The sequence below is a fragment of the Rattus rattus genome, chromosome 9 (genome assembly GCF_011064425.1).
Source record: "Rattus rattus isolate New Zealand chromosome 9, Rrattus_CSIRO_v1, whole genome shotgun sequence".
NCBI lineage: Eukaryota > Metazoa > Chordata > Mammalia > Rodentia > Muridae > Rattus > Rattus rattus.
Window position 1 is genome coordinate 8,604,782 of NC_046162.1, and position 12,785 is coordinate 8,617,566.

At 44.1% G+C, this 12,785-nt stretch overlaps 1 protein-coding gene across 1 annotated transcript in view; it reads right to left on the reverse strand.

Moving 5' to 3' along the window:
- Positions 1–216: 216 nt before the first annotated feature.
- Parn (poly(A)-specific ribonuclease) overlaps positions 217–12,785 on the reverse strand; it is a 129,900-nt gene continuing 117,331 nt past the window's right edge. Inside the window, exons 23-24 of the mRNA XM_032911807.1 lie at positions 4,023–4,216; positions 217–1,148 (exon numbers count right to left, since the gene is read on the reverse strand). Of these exons, the coding sequence (XP_032767698.1) occupies positions 1,096–1,148; positions 4,023–4,216 (247 nt within the window). The 3' untranslated portion in view covers positions 217–1,095. The remainder of the gene's footprint in view (positions 1,149–4,022; positions 4,217–12,785) is intronic.

Consider the following 12,785-nt stretch of genomic DNA (forward strand, 5'->3'; position numbering starts at 1 on the left):
GTTGAGCTTACAAACTGAACCAGGGCAACTGAAGCCTTAAAGAGCGAGGCACCTCTTTCCATCAGGTCCTCTGGGGGAGAGGAAAGGGTTAAGAGCTTTGCGAGTGAGGAAGTGCTTCACACGTGGAGGCATGCGACTCCATGATGGGGACGTGAGGCAAGGACCAGCTGGCAGGGATGTGCATCAATCACACCGAAGAAAAAGTTAAAGGCAGGCTTCTAGGAAATTTTCTTTAATTTAATCTTTTTGAAATTATTTTTTCACTTTTATTTTCATGATACAAAAGCGTTACATGTCCAAAAGTGTCTGCTATGGAGTGTCTGGCAGGAGCACTCTGCCACTTAAACCTGTCTGAATGAGGACTTGATGCATGCTGTAGGCCTGCCACTGTCACACACACACACACACACACACACACACACACACACACACACACACAGATACACAAAGACATACAGTAAAGACAGGAGAAGCTGCTGCACTGTGAACACAGCTTTGTGCATAGGAACAGAAGAGCCAGCTTCTCACCCACACATCGCCACACCCCATGAAAGACTCCTGTCTGAGGGAAAGTAACTTGAAATGACAAGCTCTCACAGCCTGGGTATCTGCTGAGATAACCCTGAGTTAGCACAGGAAGATCCCCATGGAAAAGACAAGCCTTCGTGCTGTTTCTAGGCAGCAGTGGGAGGACGGCCAGGCACATTTCAGGCAGGAGAAGCTCAGCAGAAATCTGCCTAGAATACTTCAGAGCTTGGCTCTCTTGGCATGGTTCGCAGCTGACTTCTCCTTGGGTGGACTTACCAACATTCACCAGGGCAGGCAAGTTTTCCAGGAGCAGGAAGTAATTAGTTAATAAACACACACACTTGCAGCAGCCCTCAACCATGACATGTATGTACCAAAGGTCAGTTTAGATTAAAGGGATGATAGACACAGCCAAAAAAGTAAAAGGTAGCTTTTGCAGGAAATAAACTGGTTCCAAAACTCTCCCATGCCATATCTGATTAAGTGTCTACAGTATGGCTTCTAAGCAGGTAGGCGGGGCCGTCACAGCAGTACCTTCGGTGTGCTCCATCCCATTACCGTGTGTCATTACCACGTGTCAGGGACTTCAAAAAGCACAGCAGGGCTATCTGAGGCACTTCCTGTGGGTAAAGGAGAAGCAGATTAAGGACATGGATAGTCACTAGAGGAACACTGTTGACTAGCACCACCAGCACCCTGTGCACAACTTCTGTACACAGGTAGGTTTGGGACTTGGGGACAGACCCAGCACATGAAGGGGGACCTTAGGAATCTTCGGGAAGTCAGCATACCACCTGAGCTGCTCAGACTGGGTAAGTACTCCATCCATGCACCTCTCCTGCTGTATATGCAACATTCTCTGCTGACAACCAAGCTGGGGATTCATTTCACATACTTCACAAAAGCCCACCAGGCAGCCTCTGTTGTCCCATGACAGTGATGCAAGAACAGACAGAGAGGAGAGGGACTTAAAGCTACCAAAGGCCTGAGCAGAGTTTAGAGGACAGCCTGGGTTTCCATGAGAGGCTTACTTCTGCCTTTTGTAGGGCAGTGGTGGGGGTGACAGGGGCATCAATGCTGGATAGGTACTGAAGCACTAGACTGGCTTGAGAGTGAACTGAATGGAGGAAAATTGTGCTTACAATAGAAAGCATCCAGGCCTGTCACTGAGGGGGACAGAGAAACAGGCTGTGAAACAGATGTAAAACCCTGGCAACAGCCTAAATGTCCTTAAACCGGGAAATGGTTTAGTAGTAATAGATCCTCCAAATGGAACGTTACTCAGCAGTACACCAAGGCTTAATGCAAATCACACAGACTTCTATTGTACTGTATCAGGCTGAAGAGAGGAACCCACAGGCTTCCTACTATGTGAGTCCATGGACAAGAAAGTTTAGGATGGAAGGCAGATTGCAGAAACAGACAGCACACCAGGTGCCAGGGATCTGGAAAGTAGCATGAAAAAATTTTCTGGAAGAACAAAACAGTCTTCTGTCTGGTTCGCTCGCTGTAGTTCTTATATGACTTCACATGTATGCAAACATATCAAACTTTACATCTAAAAGGGATTATTTTATTGGGCACAAATAGTCTTAAAAAAACTAATCACAAAACTGTTTTATTTAAATGGGCTAGAATAATGGCTCAGGAGTTAAGAGTTGCTCTTGAAGACCTGAAATCAGTTCCCAGCACACGTCAGACAGCTCACAAACACCTGCAATCCAGCTCCAAGAAGCTGACACTCACTTACACCCTCCTCAGGCACTCCCACATACACAGATACAATACAACAAATAAAAGAAATCCAACAGAAGTGTACTAACCTAAGGGTTTAGGCTTGAAAACTGCAGCAGTGTTAAAACTTTAGCAAAACTCCAGGCTTATAACCAGCATACAAAGCTCGGATGTGCTGTGCTTTGGCTACCTCTGCAGACACTGTCTGCTGGGGGCTGCTTGCTGATGACTGGCCCAACAACCTTCTGAGAATGGTCAGGTCCCCACCATAGCCCTGAGATTTCCTGGAGTGAAGGAATCTAAAGTTGGGGTCTCTCTGGGCCCCTCAAACACGACACTGAGCTAAAGCACGTATATTATGGAAATCACCAGTTCATTCATCTTGACTTGGGAAAACAACCTGCTCATGCTTCTTGAAGGCCACTGAGCCCAGCAGAAGAGGCATGCCAGCCTTCCTTTACCATCAAGGGCACCTATGTGCCTTAAATCACCCTGAAGGATGGGGACAGGGAGAGGGAGAGGGAGGCAGGGAGGGCTACCAAGTACCCCTGTCACTATGCACATAAAGTCATCTCAGTCATCTGCTTCTCCCTCCCTCCGTCCCTTCTGTGGGATAGGGTTTAATGTAGCCCCTTGTCCAGCCACACTTGCTGAGCTGGGGAGGAGCACATCACACACTGCTAAGTAAGCTCCATGGGAACTGATCACTAGTGTTGAGTGGCTTCATCGTGGGCCTGTTTCTCATTTAGAACAGCTGCAGGAATTTTCCTTTGTAAAGAATCTTCCAAGTCCTGGGCAGTTTGGACAAACCTCACTGCAAAGCAGAGCAGTGCAGGGGCTTTGGAGCTGGGCGGTCCTCTGCACATGAGCTCTGGGCTCAGACTGCTCCAAGGCAACTGGACAGCAGCAGCCTCGCCTCACGTTTATAAAGCCTGGCAAAATCCAAAGTGGGTTCTGAGAGCCAAGTGCCTCCAGACACAGCAGGTCAGGTCACAACAGAAACCCAACAAATGGCTATTCCCCTGCTACTTAGATACTCTTGTTACATGCGAATGCACTTGGTATTTAACTCCTAGGGTATCTAGGATGGCAAAAGGTTTTGATAAGCACTCAGCGCCATCTTATGTGGTACCTGTGGAGGTCTCTGTGAGAGGTATTTAGGCCATTTCCATAATGCCTCTCTCTGCCACACTATCAAGGTGTTGTGTGATTATTTCAGGTAGCCTCAGTGTTTAGGACATGTGTTTAGATTTACACAGAGGCAACTCCTTGGGTTAAATTCCAGCAACACTCTAGCTTTTTATAGAATCAGCACTTCCTGTAGCATCTCAAATTAAAATGTGTCTTAAGGGCTCATGTCTTAATATGCAGCCCTCTCAGCTTGTGGTGCTACTTAAAAGGTTGTGGGGCCTTTAAGGTGGAATCTGGCTGCTGGAATCAGGTCTCTGAGGGTTAAACCCACCCTAGTTCTGGTCTGGGTTGGCTCCTCCACTTCCTATCTGCTAAATGCCAGGTGTCTCCTGCTCTAGCCACACAGACAGAAGCATCTATGCCATCATGCTGAAACCCTTTGGAAACTATGAGCCCAACCAACCTTTCTTCCCTTAATCTGTTTTGCCAAGTAATCCATCTCAGCACTGAAAAGAGCTTTTCCCACACCATTCCCCAATATATCAGGTCCCATGGGTACCACATGGGGCTGCGCTCAACTATGAGCCTCCTGAAGCCTGAAGCAGTCTGTGGTCAGAGTCAATACCAACCTGCCAAGGAAAACTCTTTCTTCATTCTTTTTAACTTCTTGGCCTTTTTCCTTCCCTCTGGGAGGGGGTCTGCACAGGAATCCATCTGTTCAAGTTCCGGGTCAGATGTTCCCTCTGATTCTCTGTCCTCCACTCCAGCTTCCTGTGGGTCGGGACTCAGAGTTCTCTTTCCAACTATGCCAGCTGCAGTGAAGCTGCAGTGAACAAGATCGACAGCATGAGTGGGCTGGGAGCAGGAAGACACCTCAGTCATCAGAAACTCTGTCAACACCTCCAGGGCTGCTGATGGAGGCAGAGTAGGACAGTTGACCCAGCTGCTCTTGCACAGCTCAGTACTAAACAGCTACAGAGCACACGTGTGTAATTCACTTCTCTTCCAAAATGGTAAGCTGTTAAGTTTATAATGAAACCTACTTCTGTTTTTAAATATTTATATGATTTGACATGTTGAATTAAACCAGATTATAGGTCTGATTTTCCTTTAAGAAAATATATCCCCTGAAATGAAACTTGATGAATAGTAATCCATGTGGCTAACCAGTCCTATCCCCTAGAAATGGGTCTTATCAATAGGGTTTTCTTCTACATGATGGAAAGAATTAAAAAACAAAGACAAAACCCCAAAACCCAAAGCATTCCACTTAAGTCAAGCCTTCAAGCAGAGGGAGCAGAGAGAAAAGAGAGTTGACTTTATTCCTATTAGCTACCGACAGACACCTAAGTCTGGCTAGCCAATTCTGTTCCCCATGGTCCTCCCATCTTTTCTGCACTTGACAGCCACTGAAGACAGGTCACCTATGTGAAGAGGAGTTACTCCAGCACTCCTCCTGCTTCACCTCAGCTACACAGAGGATTTTGTTTTATTTTGTAGCATTCTGTCAGGGAGATGGCGGGGTGCGCCTAACAAAACCACATATGTGCATGACTCAAGCCAAGGGTCCCGATTCTAGAAGTTCAGAAGATATACCTACAACGATGCAAAAAATGTCTGTGTCATTCATTATTACTGTATCATCTGTAAGCAAATACAGCAAAGCAACTGAATGTTCAAATGTAGGAAACTGAACGGAGACACTGTAAAACATAACATCTACACAATGTGCAGAGTGTGTCAAGAAGAGATTGAAAATAAAGGAAGAACCAGGCATGTCTAAGCAGTGGTTTCCAGTAACAAAAACGTGAAAAGGTAGTGTCTTAGGGTTTTACTGCTGTGAACAGACACCATGACCACGGCAAGTCTTATAAAAGATAACATTTAATCGAGGCTGGCTTACAGGTTCAGAGGTTCAGTCCATTATCACCAAGGTGGGAATATGGCAGCATCCAGACAGGCATGGTACAGGAGACGCTGAGGTTTCTACATCTTTATCTGAAGGCTGCTAGTGGAAGACTCAATTCTAGACAACTAGAAGTAGGGCCTTAAAGCCCACGGCCACACCTCCAAATAGTGCCACTCCCTGGGCCAGGCATATACAAACCATCTCAGGTAGTGTGTAAAAAGAGCAAGTGACCCCACTCTCCTCAGTCCTGTGTGTGGTGGCAGAGTGGTAAAGTCCAAGGAGACAGCAGGAGTGAGAATGTGGCTGCTATGCAGATGAGCACACACTGAAGGGAGGGTGAGTATATGGATGGTCTGGGAGATGCCAGGGTAGAAAGCTTACTGTGTGAGCAGGGAGATGGAGGTGCACAGGAGAACCCCACAAGCTCCAGGTGCCAGGACTGTGCGCCCTATACCACAAAAAGAGACTCTAGAACCCACATCCGGCAGTTCACAGCTGCCTGTAACTCCTGCTGTAGGGAATCCAAAGCCTTTGAACTCACATGTGTACACACACACACACACACACACACACACACACACACACACACTAAAAATCTTAAAACGTAGTTCTGCGAGCAAGTGACCAAGTATCAATGCATGAGCCTATAGGGTCATTTAATACTCGAACCCCACAGAAGTGGGGAAAAGAAAGGAAGGAAGAAAAAGAGAGGAGATTGTGTATTTAAACATGATTCAGAAACGTGCTATCAGTCTAACAGCACAAGAAAAAAGCAATCTTGGCCACGTGCCAATGCTTGTCTGTGGGAATGGATGTCCTCTCTAGGCTCCCAGCTTGGAGATGGTGCAGGCCTTTTCAGTCTTTAGTGCCCTAGCCCTTGCTCATCCAGTAGCCCCTGGAGTCCCAATGTTCTCTCAGGAGCTGCCTGCAAATACCCTGCTATCCTATCCAAAACTCCTGCTCCTGCTGGCTTTCTCCCCACAGGCTGCCACTTTGGGCACACACAACTTTGCCCTGGACAGCAGAGTCCTAGTTGGCTAATCTCATCCTTTCTACTTCTCTCCAGTCTCTGTTCCTTTACAAATTTCTTCCTTCTAATGTTGCCAAAGTTCACACTGGAAATGTGAGCAAGGTACTCCCAGCTCAAGGCTGTCTTGTTCTCCACTACAAACCTCAACACAACCTACCTGCAGCCTCCAGGATCTCATCGTCTCCTTCCGTGGCTCAGGTACAGGCTTACCTATGCATCCCACCAAACGCCATGTCCACAGTCCAAGGACATTCTGCACTTCCTATTTCAATGTTCCTGTTCTTTTTTTTTTTTTTTCAATTTTCGTGAATATTTTTATTAATTCACTGAGCCCAATTAATGTTTTCAGTATGGGCATGGTTACTGAAGCTTGAGCAGCGTACTAGAACTCATAAACCAGGAGAAAACTGACTCTCGCTCCCCAAGCAGACATCAGTGATGCAGCTATGGGTGGAGATTGATTTGCTTCGCCCCTTGCTAGAATTTTGACTAGCTCATTTTGTACAGGTCTTATGCATGCTATTTGTATCTATAACAGTCCTGACTTGTTCAGAAACATTGTATCACATTGGTCTAAAGATAGCATGAGGTTTATGGGGTCAATGTTCCTGCTCTTGCAAAGCACCTGCTGCCTTGGCCATTCCTGCTCAAACACCACAGCCACATGTTCTGCTTAATGTTCCTTATATTCCATGGTCCATGCTGTGCCTGGCTGGCTTTCTCGAGTGACATTCCTTTTTACTTAGACTAAATAAAACAGAAAAAGCACCTGTTAGCAGAGAAACTGCTAAATATTTGAGGGTGTCCTTACTGGGAAGCTCACCTGAGCACAGAAACTCTGTCTCAAAAACTGACAAAAACAAGGACTTTCTGCAAACTAATTCAATGTAGTACTTGAAGTCTTAGCTACAGCAGTAAGGCAACTGGGGAAGGTCAAGGGAAGAACTCAAAGTATCTTTATTTTCATATGCTATGATAAAATACATAACTGAACCTAAAAATTCCACCATATGCTGCCAGCAAAGAAGCTATATACAAAATTAACTCAAAATTATTAGCTCTCCTATATATAAATAACAGAGAAAGAAATCAGATAAACAATATATTCACAATAGCCTCAAATAATGCCATTAATACTTTGGAATAACTCTAACCAAGTAAGTGAAAGCACTCATATATTAAACACCGTTAAGACACAAAAGGGGAAAACCACTAAAGCTGTTAGAAGATGGAAAGACCGCATGCTCAAGAAGCAGTAAGATTAAAATAAGCATCCTTCTGGGAGGGAGTGGTGCTCACCTTTAATACCAGCCCTCAGGAGGCAGAGGCAGGTGGATCATTGAGTTCCAGGCCAGCCTGGCCTACAGAGTGAGTGCCAGGATAGCCAGGGTTACACAGGCAAAACAAACAAACAAGCAAACAAAAAAATTATTCTACCAAAAGTAGTCTATAGATCCAATGTAATCTCCATCAAAATTCTAACACAATTCTTTTATAAAATTTGAAAGGACAATTTTCGGCTTTATATAACCCCCCCCACACACACACACACACGATAGCTAAAACGATCCTGATTAGTAAAAGAACTACTGGAGCTATTATCACCCAACCTCTAATCCTTTAGAATTATCATAATAATAATAATAAAAAAAACAGCACGGTACTGGCACAAACACATGTGTTGATCAGCAGAATCAAACTGAAGACCCAGTCACAGATCCATACACATATCGGCATCTGACTTTTTATAAAGAACCAGAAACAACATACACTGTAAGAAAGACAGCACCTTCAACAAATGATGCTGGTCAAACTGGATGGCTGTGTGCAGAGGAAACTCTTCAGGTTTTTCTGCCTAGGCCAAGAGCTGAAAGCCAGGAGCGCCTACACCTGAGAGTAGAGGGAAGACCAACTCTTCTGTGCCAAGCAACCCACCTGGAGGCTTCAGGTCACACAAACCGATGAGCAGCTCTCTATTCCCAGATCTGGCTGAAAGGAAACAGGTCTACAGGAGTGCTGACACACAGGCCTACAGGAGCGTCAATCCACTGTCAGAGACAGCAAGACAAGCTAACACCAGAGACAACCTGATGGTGAGAGGTAAGCACCGGAAACTAAGCAAACATACACCCTAGTCCTCCCACCAAAGCAAATACTGTATATCCAAATTCACCAGAAAAGCAAGATTTGAATTATAAAGTCACATCTCATGATGATGATAGAGGACTTGAAGAAGGTTCTAAGTAACTTCCTTAAAGAAATACAGAACAACACAAGTAAACAAGTAGAAGCCCTTACAGAGAAAACACAAAAATCCTTAAAGAGGACTGGAGAGACGGCTCAGCGGTTAAAGCGCTGACTGCTCTTCCAGAGGTCCTGAGTTCAATTGCCAGCAACCACATGGTGGCTCACAGCCATCTGTAATGAATGGGATCTGATGCTCTCTTCTGGTGTGTCTGGGGAGAGAGACAATATAATCACATACATATAATGAATAAATCTTAAAAAAAAAATCCCTTAAAGAATTACAGGAAAACACAACCAAACAGGTGAAGTAATTGAATAAAACCATCCACGATTTAAAAATGGAAATAGAAACAATAAAGAAAGCACAAAGGGAAACAACCCTGGAGATAGAAAACCTAGGAAAGAGAACAGGAGTCATAGATGCAAGCATCACTAACAGAATACAAGAGATAGAAGAGAGAATCTCAGGGGCAGAAGTTACCATAGAAAACATCAACATAACAGTCAAAGATAATGTAAAATGCAAAAAGCTCCTAGCACAAAATATACAGGAAATCCAGGAAAAAAGAAAAGATCAAACTTAAGGATAATAGGTAGAGAAGAGAGTGAAGACTCCCAACTAAAAGGGAGTAAATAACTTCAACAAAATTATAGAAGAAAACTTCCCTAACCTAAAGAAAGAGATGCCCATAAGCATACAAAAAGCCTACAGAACTCCAAATAGATTGGACAAGAAAAGAAACTCCTCCCGTCACATAATAGTCAAAACATCAAATGCACAAAACAAAGAAAAGAATATTAAAAGCAGTAAGGGAAAAAGGTCAAGTAACATATAAAGGCAGACCTATCAGAATCACACCAGACTTCTCACCAGAGACTATGAAAGCCAGAAGATCCTGGGCAGATGTCATACAGACCCCAAGAGAAAACAAATGCCAGCCCAGGCTACTGTATACAGCAAAGCTCTCAATTAACATAGATGGAGAAACCAAGATATTCCATGAGAAAACCAAATTTACACAATATCTTTCTACAAATCCAGCCCTAAAAAAGGAAAATAGATGGAAAACTCCAACACAAGGAGGAAAACTACACTGTAGAAAAAGCATGAAAGTAATCTACTTGCAACAAAACCAAAAGAAGAGAGACACACAAACATAATTCCACTTCTATCAACAAAAATAACAGGAAACAACAATCACTATTCCTTAATATCTCTTAACATCAATGGACTTAATTCCCCAATAAAAAGACATAGATTAACAGACTGGATATATAAGTAAAAAGGACCTAGCATTTTGCTACATACAGGAAGCACACCTCAGTGAAAAAGACAGACACTATCTCAGAGTAAAAGGCTGGAAAACAACTTTCCAAGCAAATGGTCTGAAGAAGCAAGCTGGAGTAGCCATTCTAATATCGAATAAAATCGACTTTCAACCAAAAGTTATCAAAAAAGATAAAGAAGGACACTTCATATCATCAAAAGAAAAATCCACCAAGATGAACTCTCAATCCTTAATATCTATGCTCCAAATACAAGGGCACCTACATTCATAAAAGAAACCTTACTAGAGCTCAAAGCACACATTGCACTTCACACAATAATAGTAGGAGATTTCAACACCCCACTCTCATCAATGGACAGATCATGGAAACAGAAATTAAACAGAGACATAGAGAAACTAACAGAAGTTAGGAATCAAATGGATTTAAGAATTATTTATAGAACATTTCATCCTAAAACAAAAGGATATACCTTCTTCTCAGCACCTCATGGAACCTTCTCAAAAATTGACCATATAATTGGTCACAAAACAGGCCTCAACAGATACAGAAAGATAGAAATAATCCCATGCATCCTATCAGATCACCAAGGACTAAGGCTGGTCTTCAACGACAACAAAAACAACAGAAAGCCCACATACACATGGAAGCTGAACAACGCTCTACTCAATGACAACTGGGTCAAGGAAGAAATAAAGAAGGAAATTGAAGACGTTTTAGAATTTAATGAAAATGAAGGCACAACATACCCAAACTTATGGGACACAATGAAAGCACATTTAATGTAAATCCAGCCTATTAGTATTTTTTCTTTGATAGAACACAGGGCTGGAGCAGTGGCTGAGCAGTTAAGGCAGCCACTGGACTAGTGAAGATCTTGGGGGAGAACCTACAATCGTGATCTGGAATAACATACAGATCCCTAGTGCCAGGAAGGAATTCCTGCACAGAAGCAGCACCAGAAATGAGTTCACCATACATATGCCCTTCTCTCTGGGGCCTGCCCTGTTTCCTATCTGTGTCTTGACTTAGCTCAGCCTGCACTATCTCCATCACTGCAGACAGACGGGGTGCTACAGGGTAGTTACAGATGTCATTCAGTTTACACTATGTTCCCATGTCATATGCTGCCCTGAACAAGAACCCTCATTCTCAGAAGTGGCTTCTCATTGCAAAGCTGACTGAACACAACTGAAGCTATATTCCAGGCCTGTTCAGGGCCACTCTATAACCTTCTCTTCACTTTCTCATGGTTCTGCAGGTCTCCACTGCAGAGAACCCCCACTGGAGAGGCCCTAGCCTGTAGGACTCATCCTTTTTGATGCTCCATTATTCTGCCTCCTCAGCCTATAGATCCTGTGCTTTTACTTTGTGTAAAAAAGAATGAATCCGATAGAATGAATGTGATTATTTTATCTTCTTGTATCTGTTGAAGCCTGTTTTGTGACCTGTTTCTGTTTGTCTGATTGTCTGTCTATCTCTCTCTCTATATATATATATGTGGTGATTTGAATATGCTTGGCTCATAGAAGTAGCACTGTTAGGAGACATGGCCTTGTTGGGGGAAGTGTGTCACTGTGGGGGTAGGCTTTGAAACCTCCTCCTAGCCACAGGATACAGTCTATTCTTGGCTTCCTTTCAGTGAAGAGCTCTTGGCTTCTCCAGCACCATGTCTGCCTTGATGCTGCCATGCTCCTGCCGTGATGACGATGGACTGAACCTCTGAGCCTGTGAGCAGCCCCAGTGAAACGTCGTCCTTGATAGGAGCTGCTGTCATGGTGTCTCCTCAAAGCTCTAAGTACCGGGCACAGGGCCCAGAAAGCTAGTCCTCTGCCACTTTCCTGAGTGGATAGAACAGATAAGTGGAAGCTCTCCCCTAAGAGCAAGAAGGCAAGCTTGGAGAAATACATGTGATACCACATAGTTTACATTCATTATAAAAGATAAAGGCATAACCTAGTAAGAGGAAGTTAAGGGAATGAACAAGAAGTGAGGAGTATCCCACTGTTCACAGAATGAAATGAATGAGAAAACTGTGGGCAATCAGGAGCTAGAATACGCTTTCTTCTTGCGTTCACAGACTCACAGAGCTGCATCCCACCAGCATGACTGTGATGTGTTTGGAGGAAGACCTGGGTAGGAGAAAGGGGCTGATGGACAGCTTTACTTTGTTCAAAAGCTAACAAACTTATGCTTTTCCTCTCCTCCCCATTCGCCTCTCTTTTCTCCTTATGTGTGTGCACGTGTGTATACCAGTATTCATGTGTAAAGGCAAGGAAGAGATCACATACACTGCTCCATCACTCTTGGTCCTTATGTGTGTGCACGTGTGTATACCAGTATTCATGTGTAAAGGCAAGGAAGAGATCACGTACACTGCTCCATCACTCGTGGCCCTTATGTGTGTGCACGTGTGTATTCCAGTATTCATGTGTAAAGGCAAGGAAGAGATGGGGGACACTGCTCCATCACTGTGGTCCTTATGTGTGTGCGCGTGTACCAGTATTCATGTCCACAAAAAAAAAAAAAAAAAAAAAAAGGCAAGGAGAGAGATCACGTACACTGCTCCATCACTCGTGGTCCTTATGTGTGTGCACGTGTGTATACCAGTATTCATGTGTAAAGGCAAGGAAGAGATCACGTACACTGCTCCATCACTCGTGGTCCTTATGTGTGTGCACGTGTGTATACCAGTATTCATGTGTAAAGGCAAGGAAGAGATCACGTACACTGCTCCATCACTCGTGGTCCTTATGTGTGTGCACGTGTGTATTCCAGTATTCATGTGTAAAGGCAAGGAAGAGATCACGTACACTGCTCCATCACTCGTGGTCCTTATGTGTGTGCACGTGTGTATACCAGTATTCATGTGTAAAGGCAAGGAAGAGATCACGTACACTGCTCCATCACTCGTGGCCC